Source organism: Panonychus citri, unplaced genomic scaffold (genome assembly GCF_014898815.1).
Source record: "Panonychus citri isolate SS breed McGregor unplaced genomic scaffold, ASM1489881v1 Contig00134, whole genome shotgun sequence".
NCBI lineage: Eukaryota > Metazoa > Arthropoda > Arachnida > Trombidiformes > Tetranychidae > Panonychus > Panonychus citri.
The window spans coordinates 3,490,392-3,509,176 of record NW_026515539.1 but is presented as its reverse complement, the minus strand read 5'-3'; the positions used below and the strand labels follow the sequence as shown (position 1 = coordinate 3,509,176).

The 18,785-nt window shown below is 28.7% G+C and overlaps 1 protein-coding gene and 1 long non-coding RNA gene across 2 annotated transcripts in view; one reads left to right on the top strand and one right to left on the bottom strand.

Annotated features, from left to right (window-relative positions):
* LOC128391566 (histone-lysine N-methyltransferase MECOM-like) overlaps positions 1-15,843 on the bottom strand; it is a 44,809-nt gene extending 28,966 nt beyond the window's left edge. Inside the window, exon 1 of the mRNA XM_053351471.1 lies at positions 15,488-15,843. Within this exon, the coding sequence (XP_053207446.1) occupies positions 15,488-15,808 (321 nt within the window). The 5' untranslated portion in view covers positions 15,809-15,843. The remainder of the gene's footprint in view (positions 1-15,487) is intronic.
* LOC128391571 (uncharacterized) lies at positions 5,914-7,361 on the top strand. Its single transcript, XR_008325826.1, has 4 exons — positions 5,914-6,169; positions 6,276-6,515; positions 6,743-6,911; positions 7,117-7,361. It is a non-coding gene; the product is annotated as an uncharacterized LOC128391571 (long non-coding RNA).
* Positions 15,844-18,785: the final 2,942 nt, after the last annotated feature.

The window sequence follows — 18,785 nt, the reverse complement described above, 5'->3', positions numbered from 1 at the left end:
GAGGCTAAGCCACAATTTTCAGTTTCTCTTGACGCTTTTTCATCATCATCATTTTTAATCATCTTCATCTTCATCTTTATCTGTATTTTCAGCTTCCTTGTTTATGAGTTAAATTCAATTGTCCATCAAAATTTCAAACTGACCACTGATTTAACTTTACTTTTCTTCTTGGTTTTCCATAAACTAGATCACCTACCACTGATTATGATGATGATGATCAATAATCAGGAACAAATTGTAAGGTGTGTGATTAAGATTAAGTATTAACCGGAAAGGATTTAACTTATTTACAGTTAATCTCATTGTTATTGTTACTGTCAAGGGTTTCAAGTAACTCCAATTAACTTTTATCATCATTTAATCTGAAACGTTAAATTCAATATTTTTTTTTTCAATTACTTTCTCTTCATCTCATCTCATCTTTCTGAACAAATTGTCGTTTAATTTAATCTCTATTATCGTCTAACAATTAGCTAATTTACTTGAAACAAAACAAACGAAAAAAACTATTTTTGTCTAATCAACTTTTCCATCAATAATAATAAACAATAATCACCAATAATCATCTTAATTAAAAGCGTACAAATATAATTATACATCATTCTCATTATAAATAATTGATACATTTGAGTAAAACCAACAACAATCAACAGAAAATTGAAATATTGTAACAAATTTAACGAATCACAATTAAAATGATTAACTGATTGTTGAAAAAAGTTCTAACCAAGTGTCCCCTCCTGGTGATCCAATCAACAACTACAAAGTAAATCTTCATTCAGATTAAATGTTTTGATGTTTCTTTCTGTTAATTGTTCACTTTAATTGTTTTTAATTGTTTAAATACTCAATCAAAATTATCTCTTGATTACTCTGGGTGATTTATCTAAGCTTGAAATTCATTTATTAAAAGTAAAACACTAATAATGATGAAGATAAAAGAGCAAGTAATCAATTCTGTTATTTTCTTGTTCTCTCTTCAATCTCTCTTAATACATTTGCCTTGAGGCGATATTTAACCATGACTTGATTAATATTTTCTTTTACTGGTTTTCTTTTTTACTGTAGATAATTTTTGCTGATTTGACAATGTTCTTTATTTTGCTTCTTCAATTGATAACAATTTGGTGAGAATATTCCCATGATAGTGATCAACTGGATCGATGGATTATCGAATAACAGTTTAAACGATTTCATTGATTTTCTTCCAGTTTCTCATGATCTCTTTCTAATCCATCAATTTGTTACCTTTCTTCCTCCATGATGCATTTGTATTCTTTATGGTGGATAAACCAGTTTACTAATACTTTCTATTATTTCTCAATAATTTATCTTCTTCCTCTTCTTCATATCTCTCTCTCTCTCTCTCTAGATGATGATAATGATGATGATGATGGAGACTTGGACTTGAATGATAAACTAAATTGGCCCATTTTCATATGGAACTCAAAGTGGTTTCGTTCAATTAATCAGGATTGTTAGGAATTGATATTGTGTATTCAAATGATCATGGAAACCTTGAGATTAATCAAATCAATCTTTGGAATCAGATTAAATCGACTCACACACAATACAATATACTAGCCGAACGAGTGATAATCAAGTTATAAATTTAACATTTTGTATAAATTTTCATTTTAATTTTGTTTTTTTCTCTTCCCAGAAAAAATATTAATGGCGATCGGCTCAGCGTGAGTTATCACAATACAAATCAATTAATTTTGTTTCAAATGCGAGGCGATTGAAGGCAAAACGAGAGGTGCTGGTGTTTCAATATTTCAATTACAAAATCAGCTAATTCAGTATCACCTCAAGAGATATTTATTAAATGAATTAATCGGGAGAGAGAAAGAGATTAACAACTTGCTACATTATTGCAAATGTAACTACAAAAAGGGATTAGTAAGATTATCTCAAGATTATGTTTCTCAGATGATCAGATAAATTGTAATCAATATTTTGGATTAAATTCAAGCTTTTAATGTTTAATCATCTCTCTCTCTCTCTCTCTCTCTCAAAGGTCCACTCACATGGCATCAATCATGATCATCTTATTGAACCGCAATTAAGAATCAATCATAAAATTTGACTAATTACTGTGAGGATAAACTTGCAATGATAATTTTGATTGGATTGTTAAAAAAAACTCTATTGGACATTGAAGCGGCTATTGGTAAGGAATTAGTGTCAACAACAGGATTAATCAATGTACAATTGGATTAAGAAACGAGTTATCGGCAATTTAATTAATACCTTAAATAGTGGGTAGTTTTTTGGTCATCTTCATATAATAATAATATAAAATATCTTGAAGAGATATTCAGAAAAGGAGAAAAGTGATTAAGCTATTAAATGGTTAGAAAAAGCAAAAGAAAAACAAATTGTGCTCTCAAATAATCAACAGAACTGAATTAAGAGATTAATATCATCATCATTATCATCTATCAATAATAATAATCAACAAACAAACAACAAAAACAAAAAGAGAAAAAAAATTATCGGTAAAGTAAATTGATTATTAGCAATTAACATTATTGATTAAATTTATCTGGAAATTAGAACAAGGACTCAGGCAGTTATCAATGAATCATCAGCTGAGATGATGATGATGAGAGAGAGAGAGAGAGAGAGAGAGAGAGAGAGAGAGAGAGAGAAGAGATATTCACAATCAAAAGTAATTACAATCAACCATCAATAACAATTTACTTAAACACAACTTTTTCCGTATATTGAAAGTTACTAATTATTATTAATCAACGATATTAAATGGTATCGATAATGATGAAGACGATATGAAGATGAAGATGAAGATTGTGATGATGATGATGATGAAGGTGTAAGTGATTTGGTTGATTGTTGATTTTTATTGACGATTATTGTCGCCCAAAGGAATTAAAATGTTAGTTAATTGCCCGCAGGTAAGTTAATCATCATCATCATCATCAAGATCAATTGATGATTGTTAACAGAATTAAGATGATGATGAAGAAAAATTTGTTGATAGTTTATTTAATTTAGTTTAAACTATTAACAGTTAAGTGTAATTTACTCTTCTTTCTTGAGTCTTAATCATTGATTTTAATCACAATTTGTGTGTTCGCAATTTACAATCAACAAACATGTTCAAAATCATGTTGTTCAATTATTTATTTCATGTTTATTTTATGGTTCTTAATGGTTTAACATGTGTTACAATTAACTAATCAACTTTGTAATCACAATATAAATTTAATTAATATAACAGTTTTGCTGTTTCTTAATGAACAAATTAAAAGAGTAATAAATTACGCCAACGAAATGATATCGTATCAACAGCAACAATAATTAATTGATTATCAATGATTGATAATCAACAATTAACTCAATTAAAGGTTAATTTTTAAAATATATTAATAGTTGGAAAGAAGAAGAAAACAATAACTGAATTAAATTTAATTGCGTTGGTGTGAAAATGTGTTGATTAAAATGTTGGTTGAGAAAAGTGAATTGGGAAAATTTTAATTTTCATCTTCTTTTAATTATAATTCATGTAAATCATTTAAACTTTGAGCTTGCAGTGTAATTAACTAATTATCCACCTTAATCAACAATCTAATTACATGATAATTTGCATGGTAATGTTGGTGAATTGATTAATTGTCTTTTCGAGTGGAAAGCAAAAACTTTTTTTTTCAATTTTTTCTTCTTCTTTTCCATTTCAATTGTAATTCAGTTCCCTGATCATGCTCATCATATTAGGATGATAATGATGATGCTCATGGTGAAGATGATGATGATCATCATGATTCAATATGATCCTATAGTATGGACGCAATCTCATTGGTTGAGAACATAGATTCAAATGGATTGTGATTAACTTTAATTCAGTTGATGAGACTCAGATCACGTTTTTTTTCTCGATGAGAAATGAAAAGTTAACTGAATCAAATTGCTCGAAGCAATAATGTTAATGGTTGGAAATTTTCAACAAAAGGAATCAACTGATTGTTATCCTTTTGTTACATTGATTATCATCATCATTAGTAGATTGTATTGAACCACAATCAAGATTAACATCCAAAGGTTGTAAGGGGATGAGAAAAATGCTTCTTATTAACACTAATCACTTATGAGATTTAATTTAATTGTAATTAACTCTCAAAGATCATTAGAACCAATAACAACTTGATTATCTTGATTCCCTTTAGAGAATTGAGTTTTTTTTTTGCTAATCAATTGAAAAGCTTGATAATCATGATAAATCATTGAGATCAGGGATTGAGTTTACAAGGTTTACTAGATTAACTTAATTGTAATTAAAGTTTTCTCATTTTCGTAACAACAAGCGCCATCTCTTGGTGGAAAACTCAAACTCTCGAACTTTTTAATTGTTACAATTTGTTTATCTAAAATAATTAATGATTCATACGATAATATTATTGATAAGTTTTCGAATTTTTTTTTCTGTGTTCTCTTTTGATGCTCAATGGTGGTTTGATGCCTTTCAGATTAGATAATAATAAGAGAGATGTGATAGAGAATCGAGGGGAAAAAGTTCTAAAAAGAGAAGAAAAAAATTATCGAACAATTATTAAGATAATAAAATGTCTTTTCTTTTCTTGTTATTACTATTCAATGGGTGGAATCAATGTGTTCACAGAACAGGAAATGATAAGAGAAGAGAAATAAAAAAAAAGTGAGACTGATGATAAAATTTTATGATCTATTTCCGGTTCAGAAGGTTCGTCAATCATTTCCGTTTCCATGATGGTGATTAGAATGATAAAAATGTAGTTACCATGATTAAAGTGATGATGATGATTATTACCTATACTTTCATTATCATCTTATTTTCATCTTCATCTTCATCATCATCACTTATCTGTTGATGTGATTGGATTAGAAATTGATGAAGTTTCAATATCGATGATGAGACAATGACCAATACAAAAGTAAATGGACTTGGAGGGTCAAGAGAAATGATGATGATGATGATGAGAGGATAAAGATGATTGGGAAGATGAAGAAACGATCAAGATAAATTAGGTGATAGGTTTTTCTTTCTGTTCCCAATCACATTTAGAGTTGATTACGATTGTTGTTATTACATTTGATTCGATTGCTTTCAATGTGATTAAGATTATCTGAGTTTCAATATTGAATTGTCAGGGAAAAACGAAACTCAAATGATCACCATGAAATAGGTAAACAAAAATGACCACAATCAATTACAATCAAGAAGATGAATCAAATCAAATGAGATGAAAAAGTTTCTATTAACTTTTTCATTTCTTTTTCCATTCTATCAATTCAATTGACTTTTCCATTGAACTTTTTTTTTCCTTCTTCAACCTTAACAATTTATTATTATTTCTCAAGATTAAATCATCAACTAACTTTCATGTGAATATATTAAATTGTTGGTAAGAAAATGGTAAAATTAAACTACCTTTTGACAACAATTAACTTAATCATTGAATATTGAATAAGGTCAAAGTCATTTTTTTTCACAATTTTCTTAATTTACTAAACTTTATTACTATTATTTAATTCATTTCCTGTGTCAATGATTTACTAATCATATTGACGCCCAATCATGGTAAACATCCGTTCCAACAATTAGCTCAGATGATTGATTCATCTCACTGATAATCAACTGATTGTCAGTATTTAATTGCGAAGGCGTTTGTTAAATATTTACATAATCTCTCTCTCTTCTTATTCAAACAATATCTCATATTTACCTTAATCATGTCATGTAATTGTCCTATTTAATCAATTATCGGTTAAATTGTTTCTTCTCTACCTTTAATTGTTTAAATTTCCAATTAATTAATCGAGGGAAATTTCCCCGCACACCAATAGATGGCATTAGAATAGCGTTTATGTTAACCGCCAACGGAAAAGATTTTGAATTTTTGTTTTGTTTTCATTTGGAAGGAAAAAATTTTCTGACCGTTAATTAATTCACTTAATTTAATTGTTCTGTTTTTTTTATATTATTTCTCATTAATTTCCTAACATGTAGATTATCTAGTCACGTAGGAATCAATTCTATCACATGTAATCTCCATTGGAAAAACTCAGGATCGTCTTTGGAAATGTAATCAAAGTGTTGAGTCAATTTCTCAATTTGATTGATTTTTTTCTCTCTCTCTCTCAATAGGATATTAATTGTGTATCTTATCCGGTTTGTCATTTGTTTTCTAAATCACGTAATTTAATTTTCTATCATTAACAAATTTATATAAATTCTAATTGACTGTCTTTGTCTTGGTTTTCTTTTCCCCCAACAGAAAATGATTCAATCCTGATGAGTTTCTCTCCATCCAATTGGTTACATTTTCCTCATCCTATCTAATCATTGATTCTCTTCACCATTTCATCAGTAATCAAGGCCCTCTGATTGCGTGACTTTGACACTTTTCCATCATTACATCAACTCATCATTACATGACAATCACATAATCATCACATCATCATTATTATCGTGATAGGACAACCTCCCCCACCCATACACACAGCCCATGAATGAGGTATTCACCTTAAGGATTCAATGTCCTGTGTTATTATTATTATTATTTTTTCCTCGATTCTTTTTAATTAATAGAAATCTTTTCTCTTCACTCATCTATCCACCCTCTCCCTTTCACCATGATTAATTTAATTGTCACAAAAAACTATCATTTTTTTTCATTCTCCTGTGGTAACATTGATTATATTATTAGAAAGTAACATTTTCCTTTTCCTTTTTCTCCTTCAGTAATATTCAATCAATCACAGATGACTTGGTATTGTGTTTCATATACTAAACAAAATGGAGCAAAATAATTGTCAATTAACCTGATTATTGGCTGTAATCATTTAATTGAGACGATGAAGAAAAGGAGGAAGAGGACGACGATGGAATTAGGAAAAAAAAAGAGCTAAAGGTAAGAAAAATGATTCAATGAGATTAATTGTAATAGCGACTATTATAGTTGACACTTTTATTCAACATAATCACTCAATTCTGTTTATTATAAATATCTAACCTTTATCATTTACCTTAAACATTAATGGTTAAAGTAATAATCATAATCATAGTAATAATAATAATAATATAGAAACGTTTCTCTCTGTCTCTCTCTCTTTCAGGATGACATCAAAATAATAACAATGGTAATAATGATGACGATGATAATGATAGTAATAATAACGATTATAATGGACAGTTGACAGTTTGTATTGTATACAAATTGTCACAAGGGAACAGTGATAACTGTAATCCATCAAATAATCAATGTTTTTCCAGAATGACACCAAGAGATTGGAATGAAACAAAACCAATATTGGACCTGTTTATGCAACCTCACGACAAACATGAAATTAAACATTCATAATCAATCTGGAAACTGATTTTTCACCTTAATCACACCAATCAACCTCAATTCTGTTCAATTTCATCTCAAATTGCTGCTTGTTTGGTTTTACTTTCCTGTCTCTCTCTCTACCAGCGTCGTATTATTATCACCCACAATTAAGGATCAAATTTCAACAATTACGATTTCAAACTTGTAACCATATTGGTCTCTCTCTCTCTATTTACTATTATCATTCTCATTTGAATATCATTCATGGAAAACATTTACCTCACTGATAATAACTTAATGACACAAATTGATGTAATAATCATCACGATAAGGTTAATATAATAATAATGGTGATAATGATGATGTTGCAGAAAAACAATTTGCATGAAAATCACTTTGATAAATGATCAACACATCAAACAAATGATGATGATAATCAACAAATGTAAATATAAACCTAAAAGCTAAAGAAAATATGGAAAGTTAAAGGTGAAATTGATAAATCAACTTAAATTATGTATCAGTAAATTAACACAGTTAATTACCAAAGGAAAAAGTTGATTAGTATGATCCTTTTCATTAGAAAAGGTTAAAAACTTGAAACACTGAATCGTAAACTAATTGAAATTAGTTAACTTGGTTATCATTAATAATCAGTTAACAAGCTTTCCACCAAGAGAGAGACAAGAAGGATAATTAATGATGGTGAATATCTGATGGAAAAGTTAATTGTTTTAATCTGTTACATGTTAATGAGATTGGTGATGATGATAATATCATGAGAGAAAAGAATCTGAATATAAATTAATGTTAATCTATCCTTTGAAATAGTTAATTAGTCAAGTCCATTTGATTGTTACTAATTAACTGAGAAAATGAAGTTTCCAATGATTCAAGAATCAAAAATAATCTTTAATATAAAGATGATGAGGATAATATATTAATCTAATTGAGATTAACTTTTTGTCGATGAAAAAAGTAAATCAATTATCTGATGATCTAAATTAATTGTTTATGATCAACAACTGATCAATAAAACAACAGCATTGTAACAATTTAATCTGAGATAAACTTACAATCAATAAATCACTAAGCAATTTGATCAACATGAAAATAGATTCAAGGTTAACATGAGATTTATTCAATTTGATTGATTAAACTAATGGATTAGTGTTAATAACAATCAAACTTTTTGATTATGATTAAATTAACGACAAGCTGATTGATAATATGTTGATGATGATAAACAGTGAGAGAGAAGTGAAAAAAAAAGTTTTTTTCTTCTAAATATCAGTTTCCTTTTCCTCTTCCACCCACATCATCATCATCATCACAAGGATAACGGTAAATGTTTTATAAAATTTCAATTTTAACCAAAATTGATTCAATCTATTGGATTTCATGGTTAATATAAAAGTGTAATATTAAAGTTTCAAGTAATCATACATGATGGATTGAATCTCATAACGGAAAGTTGAAACTTTCCAGAAAATCATCATCCTCATCATCTTTATCATCATCATCATGTAAAGTGTTCACAGTTGGAAGAGAGAAAAAAATTTTCGTTTTTTAAATAATATCTTTTCATCCATAAATTGAAACTGCCCTCGAATATTATTGATACATCTCATCACTTGCTCTCTACGACTCACTCTCACTCTCAATCATCATCATCCATCTCCATCCTCATCCTCATCATCATCATCATATAGGTTTTCCTCTTCTTCCTCCTCCTCCTCATCATCATCATCTTCCAACTATCAAGTGTTACCCACCTCAGAGAGGATGAAAAGTGAGAGAGAATGAGAAAAAAGTTCCATCACATCTTCTCAATCCTATCATTCATCTTATGGTTCAACAGATAATTACATTTAATTAACTTAAATTGTTCATACAAGAAAATCAACAATTCAAATGATTGTAAAATCATGTTAACGATGAACTCAAGGATAACAAGACTCAAGGTGTAATAATGTGAACAATAATGTGAATTAATAATCAGAAACAAATGGAAAGGAAGAGGAAGTGATGATGATGATGATTACAAGCTGACGTTAAAATTATTTGTTGCCTCATTTACCCTGAAAAATATGATGGTTGTTACTCATGTAATAATATCAACATGAATTCATGATAAAAATAACAGATTAGACTGAGAGATGTTTTAATAAATCAATGGACAATATAACGGTTAATCTTTCAAATGGATAAATATTTACATTGGAGCAAACAAAGTTATCATTTATTAATATAATCATTTTAATAACAATATAATGATAAATGATAATCAGTAAACAGTAATCAACATTATCTATTAACTTTGATATTAACATGATAAACATTTGAATTCATGTTATATAACTTTTTTATTCATGGAAACCTTTCAATATTCAGCATTCAAGGTTTTCGATTATATTGAGATGATCAAGAAGATGGCGAAAAAAACATTCATTGTCATCAAAATAATGACGATCATCAGAATCAAGATGAAGATAATGATGGAAGCCATTTAATCAACAATTTCCTATTAATGGTTAAATAAGGTTTACTTTTTTTTCACTTTGACAACAAAAACCAACATAAATCAGTGTGATATCAATTCACTCCCACTGGATGATGATAATAATAAACATGATAAGTAAAAAAAAAACAAACTCTCACTTTCTATCAATTGGAGAGAAAGAGATTTTTTTATCTTCCTTATCTTCATCTTCATCTTTATCACAAATCAATTGAGATCAACTATCGGGAGATATGAGGTAGAAAAAGCTATAGCCCTTGGTGGGTATTATCATCATCTGAAGGAGGATCAATGTTGATGTTTTTTTCAGTTTTTGATCATCTTTCTCCCACCTCATCATCATCCTCATCATTACCATCATCATTATCATCATTTACACTATCGCTTCATTGACTTAGACATTAATTCAAACACGTGTAGTAAAAACCACCGAGGGACAAACATATATACATATACACACACACGAAGAGATATATAATATTTGTATATGATACGATTTCTCTTACAGATATCAGAGTTCTAGCCTTCAATTTTTTTCACTTCCAATTTCGAGTCTGTAAACACGCGTTTTCAACGCATCTCACAAAACGCGTGCTTATCATCATCTATTCTTCTTTTCTCTTCCCCCTTTTTTACGCCTTTACTTTAACAATTATCATCATTACGATTGTTATTCTATTACATTTATTACTACCATTTCTTTTGTTATCATAATCAACATGAAGATATCAATGTAATAATATTAAGTTAATTTTATTTTCAATGAAGGTCAAAGACAGGTCAGTGTCGATGGAGGAGGAGGAAGAGGAGGAAGAGAGATCAATATGATGATGGAGATGATGAATAGGGAGAAAGTTAGTAAAAATTATACAAAAATATCAACTCAAGTCACCCTTAACTTGTAACTACACAAATTTGGTAGCATAAGTTTATGATGGATATGGATGAGAGAGAGATGATGATGATGATAAGGAAGATGAAGATTGGGAATGTTTAAAGGTTAATGTATCGAATGATTTGGATGATAAATTGGATAACATCATCATGGAATAAAAAAGAGAAAGTGAATAAACAACAATATTGCTTATGTTTTTTTCTTCCTCATCCTCATCTTCATCTTTATCTTCATTTTTGCTTCTTCTTCATAAAATATTGGTGATAACACATAAAAAAGCAATTGAATTGACTCACTTTCTCGTTTTCTCGAAAAAAATCAAACTTTTCCTGTAGAACTGAATATCTTTTTCGTTCCAATTCTTACCTTAATCATCTTCATCTTCATCTTCAGCCTCCTCATCTTCCCAATCATTTCAACTGTAAAAACTGTTTCCTTCATCAGTAATAACGGTAATCATAATAATGGGTAAATGATGTGTCCAAATAACTTTTTTTCTACTTTCCTTTAGCATCCTCATCTTTTTCTCTCTCTCTCTTTCTCTCTATCCTCTCCCATAATCGAAGGCAATTTATAAGAATCATAACTGAAAGATTATAAACTATTAATCTTAAGATGAACCAATTGACTGAAGAAAATGTTATCAATCCTGAATAGGGATCAAGATAAAGATGAGGATGATGATGATGATCAAGATGATTAAATGATGAAAAGGGTGGTCGCTAATCAGGAAGAGGATCAATGATATTAAAACTTTTTCCTTCCTCCCACTTCCTCATCTTCCTCATAGTAACATATTGTCATCAAGCTCACGATCAATTCTGTAAAGATAAACAAAATTGATAATCTGCTTCTGTAAACAATTAAATAAATCACCAACAATCAACAACATTAATCAAATGCCTGGAAAACAACAACAATCTATAGTTATATTATCAAATTGATAACAATTTGTATGCAAATGACACACAGAAAATTATCAAAGAAAATGGATAAGTGAAGATTAGAATCAAATTCTGACCCAATTTTTGGTCATCCTTTTGTCATCTTTATCTTCATATCTTCTTACCTTTAAATATTTCACCAAATTTTAACAATAAACTGTCCAGGTAATCAACCCTTTTGTTCATGGTCATCATCTTAATCATTATCGTTGATTGTTGTTACTTTGAGAATCGGTCAAGTTGAAAAAAGAAGAAAAAAAATCTTTTGTATGTTGTGTGTGTGTGTTTCCAATCAATGGACAATAGTTTCAAGATGAAGATGAAGATGACAATTGTCAGATATTATTGGAAACTATGTTATGGACAATAGTTTCAAGATGAAGATGAAGATGACAATTGTCAGATATTATTGGAAACTATGTTAATACCTTATCATCTTCATCTTCATCTCTTTTGTCATCCTTTTTCTTATCTTCATCTTTATCGTCAATCCACAAAAAAAGGTGTCGATTTTAACGCTTAACATGTAAGCTTAAAATTCAAGGTAAATCTTTAGACTCTCAAATTGAGTTAACTGAGATGACGATTGTTAATCATCAACAACAACTTAATCTTCCAGTTGATTATCATGACAATTGAACGACTGAAATTCATTATTATTAATAAACTGATATTTTCCAATCAAGTTGATAGAAAACGAAAACTAGATTAACTTAAATCAATTGCATTGGTTTCGAGATGATGATCTTGTAACTTTCATTCAGATTATCATCTTCATCTTCATCTTCATGGTTAAGACAAGTTGGATTAATGGATCATCATAATGATGAGATTGATGAAAAATTGAAGATGAATGTTTCTGATGTAATTTAATTTAGTGAAATATTGAACCGTAATGATAAAAAAATTACCAATTATCTTACATGATAATCAATTGATTGTTACGATTTTGCTGTCAGTAAATTTTACTCTCATTCGCCCACAATGATAATATTATTGTTATTATCTCAATTGGAGTTATCAGTTTAGATGAATGCTCAACGTTACCATGGAAACTTGAAGATGATTCAAGGTAAATCTTTAGACTCTCAAATTGAGTTAACTGAGATGACGATTGTTAATCATCAACAACAACTTAATCTTCCAGTTGATTATCATGACAATTGAACGACTGAAATTCATTATTATAATAAACTGATATTTTCCAATCAAGTTGATAGAAAACGAAAACTAGATTAACTTAAATCAATTGCATTGGTTTCGAGATGATGATCTTGTAACTTTCATTCAGATTATCATCTTCATCTTCATCTTCATGGTTAAGACAAGTTGGATTAATGGATCATCATAATGATGAGATTGATGAAAAATTGAAGATGAATGTTTCTGATGTAATTTAATTTAGTGAAATATTGAACCGTAATGATAAAAAAATTACCAATTATCTTACATGATAATCAATTGATTGTTACGATTTTGCTGTCAGTAAATTTTACTCTCATTCGCCCACAATGATAATATTATTGTTATTATCTCAATTGGAGTTATCAGTTTAGATGAATGCTCAACGTTACCATGGAAACTTGAAGATGAATTTCAAACATGATGAGATGAAATAAGAAAATTTTCAAAGGGCAATTACATGGGGAGAAAATTCTCATTTCTCTCTCTGAGTTAATCTTTCATATTCTTCTCCTTCTTCCCACTCCCACTCCCAGAAAATGTTCCTCCTCCTTTTCGACATCATCAAGATCATCATTTCGAGTAGAAAAGTAGGAGGAAGATAGAAAAAAAAGTAAAGAAAGAGAAACCATTAAGGTGAAGTACATTCGAACTGAATATTCGAACTTGGAACTTTTTTTTCTTCGTTTTTAGTAACTTCTCATTTCTATCTCAAAGTAACATGTAACCAGATGCTTTTGTCATTTCACTCAAACTATTAGACTTTTTTTTATTATCATTACTATTATCATTAAATTGTTCCATGATATTATTTCATTCAGATTCTGAGACTTGAATTTCATGGTAAAAGGGAACAACATCAAAAAATGATAATAACTTTCAACTTTTATCTGTGTTATTAGATTATGATAATAATAATGTAATAATATTATTTTCATGTTACAAAGAAACAAAACCAAATATTGAATTAGAAGTTTATTCTTGAAAGTTAATCATTTAATCATTTCAATCAAAGGGATTGAGGGAGAGAGATTAAGGATGACATGATCTTTGACACTCGACATGGTAAAAGATATGAGAGGGAGAGAGAGAGAGAGAGAGGAGATGAAGATGAAGATGAAGGAGAGAAAAAATTTTACCATCATTGAATTTTATTCATCATCTTTAAGGAAACTTTCATATATCAATAATAACAACAATCATCATCTTGATAAATGATGATGATGAGGATGAAGAAGAAGAAATAAAAAAGAGATGAGGATAAAGGTGAAAGATAGAGGGAGAGAGAGACAAAATAGACGCTAGTAGAAAGGAAAAGATGATGATGATAATGATGATGATGAAGATGAAGATGAACACAAAGGTGTATAAGGTGAAAAAAGTTATTTGAAAAAAGCCTAACCTTGGATTTTAAGGTTTACCTTTCAATGAATCTTTTCAATGGTTTTGACCAAAAGGTAGTTGGGACTATTGATGAAGGGTGAGAAGATGATCTAAGGAGGGAGAAAGAGAGAAAGAGATCATCCTGATCATCAGTGAGGGTGAAAGTGGCAATCCAATGTAAACAAGAGAGAGAGAGAGAGACCGAATATATCGAATATACAAAAGGCCGAAACGAGAATGGTGTTAGAGGAAAAAAAAGAAGATGAAGAGAAGCTTTTAATGTTTCAATTCTCTCTTTTGTCCAAAGGTGTTCTCTCTTTCTTTCTCTCTCACTTACTCTTCTATTGTGATAATATTGTATTGTCAGAGCATTTTCGGAACTCAGAATTGAAGCTTAAAACTTTTCTCGACGTTCTAGTAAAAGCGCACGACGGATTAAGACCTTAAAACCTTCAAGCCGTTTGTGTACGTGTGTTATTATTATTGTATCTTTATTTTCATCTTCTCATCCTCATCATCTTCTTTCTCATCTTCTCTTTCTCTCTCAAAATGGATTCAAATTGTCACCCAAATGACAATTCAATCAACATCTAAAATACAACAAAGAATCACAAAGTTTACAGTACAATCTTTTTCAATTGGAAAACTAAAGCTTATTTATTACCAATTCGCATTTCAATTGACAAAATGTTCAATCCATTATAATGATAATCTTAAAATAATCTTGATCCACCCACAATAATAACCCACCCTCTGGATAAATATACAAGTTCATAGATCATTCCCACTCTGATATTGATAATTATCACCTTCTTGTTAATGATAACCTTTCAGGTTGATTGTTTTTTTTTCAGGAATACATGATAATTATATCATCATGATAACAATGGGAATCTAATTGGTGAAAAACAAATGCTTTTGATTATAATGATTCAATTTAATATTGGGTTACCTTGATTGTTACCTGATTATCAGTTTAACTATCATGTTATTTGTTTTGTTTGTTTTTATCTATCTCGTCAATTATTATCATGTTGTAATAAATATACAAAGTGTTTCAAAACCGGATATTTGTTTTACCAATAATAAGAATAATAAAAAGTGGGTGGGATAAACTTCCGGTTGAAATGAAAACACAAAATCTATTTGTTCATTTTCAAATGATAACTGAATCAATTACATGGTTAATTTGATAAATAACAACATTGATAATAAATTTGGAAACTCTTACCTTCCAATTGTAACTTTGTGGAACCGGATCTTTGGTTATTTTACCCGGAAATGGGCCAAATCTGTGCCCCGTTCTTAGGTCAACTTTGGTTGTAACGGCAACTAACCTTGGTAAACCGGAAGAGGAGTTATGATGATGAAGATCATTATTGTTATTTGAAGATAATGATGATGGACGTAATTCAAGTGATTTAGGTAAATTGGTAAGGAATCCGTTTGATTGTAAATTGTCCATTGTTAAAGTTAATTGTTGATTAGTGTGATGATGATTATATTGAGATGAAGATACAAACGATTCATCGTCAGCTTCATCACCACTCATGGCATCACAATCACTACCACTTAGAACCTCTTCCTCGTCACACCTCCCGTTGATTCAACAGGCGTTGGTCATAAAGTACCAGTAGAGTACCGATGAGCTGGTCAGTTGAGAAACGGAAACGAATCCATAATAAGATAAACAAAGAAAAAACTTTTTCTTTTTCTTTAATTGTTTACAGTCAATAAAACTAAATTAAGACCATCACAATTAAGTTTCTCCTGATAATTAACATGAAAACTCTGAAAATAATAATTGACCGAAAAGTTTTCGAAAACTTTTTTTTTCTTTATCAAAGTTTTTTCGAACAGAATAAAAAAGTTTCAACCTTTAGAACTTTTTTTCTGTCAGTTCGAGAGACAAATGTAAATACAAGGTCAAAGGTTAATGAAACAATTGATGTAATAAACTATTATTATCATGTTTATGTTTCAATTGTAATCAACAGGAAATCATCACAATTAGGTTAACCTTAATCATGATAATAAAACGTTAATTTTAATTGATTATTTGACCAAAGATTATCAAAAGATTAGTCTAATCACAATTTGGTGACACTTTTATAAGATACAATAAAAATGTGATCATCAATGATTCACTTGGATGGATACGAGTTAATTGTTTACCTTTAAAAGGTAAAATATGTAAATAGATTACAAATCAAATTAACTAATTACAATTAGTGTTCACCAATCAAATGTCACCATTTAAAGTTAAATGAAAAAGTAATCAGGCTAATTAGAGATTCCCTTTAATCTTAAATCAAATAGACTAGCATGTTTGATTTATTGATTGTAACAATTATTATGTTGGAAAAATTAATCAATCAGTCAAGAAATGATGATTAACTAATTGTAAATCAAATTGTTGTTTCAACAATTAACTAATTTTATGAGTAAAAAATATTTGCCGAAACTTTTTATTATCCTAAAAAACATTATTTTCAAATTTATGATTAACTTAACCAACAGAAAAGTTTCTTGATTTAGTTAATTGCAAATTCACAATTAACTAAGACTCTTGAAATTAAGTTAATTATCTTAATAATTATCATCATTGAGAAATTTGTTTCTAAATAATGATTAACTAACATATGTTTTAACACTTAAATAGTAACAACAATTAACATGATCATCAATGTTTTCTAGTAGCTGTTAGTTAATTGCTAATTGTGAAACAAGAGCAACTTAAATAGTAATAATCAATTTTATGATTTAACTGTAAAGAGGTTTAATTGTAAATGTTTACAAAACTTTCCAATTAGATTACAAATGATTAAGCAAAAAAAAAAGATTCAACAAGTAATCATCTTGATTGCTTGTTAATTGTAAGTGTTACTTATTTGACAGTTTAAGTTTAACTTGACGGATCACTTAACTATCTACCAATAAACTTAAATTGCTGAAAGTTAATCACAAATCTAATTGACCATTGGACTAATCATTGGATTGATTATCATTCTGAGCCCAGATTTTCATCCAATCATTTTAACATAGAGAGAGAGAGTTAATTGTAACGATTATGTCCTCAATCTAAATTAAATTGTTTCAGCCTTTTTGCTTGTTGTTCACTTGATTATTGAATAATTAATCGGCTAATTTAGATTATTAATTAACCATGAAAAAAGTTTATTTAACCACAAGAAAAATAATCTCAGGAAAATTAATCTAAATCAATGATCCTTGATAATTGATATTACTCATTAATTAGATATGTAATTGTAATTAAGACGAAAGATAATCTATCCAAGTTATCATAATTAACTAATTACATATATGAAAATTAAATATTGCAACTTGTTAGTTAATTATAGTTAAACATATTGTTGGAAAACTTTAATCAAAGTTAATTATAAAATATCAACTAATTGTCATGTTTAAAACATGTAAACATGTGATCAAATGATAATCAATATTAGTTAATCAAACGTGGTTTTAATTTAGTTTCATTCATTAATTGATTGATTTATGTTAATCTCAATCAATTGATTACTAAAATCTATCAATATTTTATTAATACTCGGATTAAATCAACTAAATCCTTAATCGTTATTAATAGAAAGCTAAATTGTAACCATAAGGAAACCTTGAGCTTGACCGATTTAAAATCAATAGTTGAACAATTAACTTAATCAGTTGAATTGGGAAAAGGTTAATAAATCACTTTTGGTCACATTTAATCAACACGTTGCAATGATAATGATTAAAACTGATTAAGATTAATCAATTTGATGTTAATCCATCTCAAGGAAAAACAATCAATTAAAATAGATTCAATTTCATGTTAAATCGTTGCAACGAACAGGAAAATTGTATAACTTAATTGTCGATGATATCGTTGATAATATTAATCATAATAATAAGGTAACAATTTATCAAGTGAAAAAGTTAACCAAATGATAAGTTAATTTAATTCAATTGTTGGTTAACTTTTAGTGGTTTTTTCACTTTGGTGATTTTCAACCAAACATCAATTGGGAAAATAACATTTTCTCAATATTATCATTTCTTTATATCTTATTGAATATTAATCGTCCCTGTCGAGGTTCAAGATTGAATATAAATCATTGGTAATAGTTAGTTGATTGCTGAGAATCAACAGAATCAATGAAATATATTCATTTGAATGTTCAAAGGTAAAAGTTTCCACTATTGTAGGTTAGGTTGATAAATGAACTTTCAAAGGTTAGTCTTTGTTCAATATAATATAATAGGTGAGATGGTGAAGATGAGGAAGATGAGGAAGATTGGAAAGGAAGAGAATAAAAGTCCAATAGATTCTATAGGATTTTCGCAATATCGAAAATCTTTTCTCTCTCTCTCTCTCTCTCTCTTTGTCTTCTTCTTCTTCTTCTTAGAAGATGATAAAGCTTCTTCTTCCGTTTATAGGAGTGTTTTCTTCTTTATCATCAATATCAATTTATTATATTTTATCATCATCTTCATCTTCTTCATCTTCTCAAGGTAACTTATCATTTTCT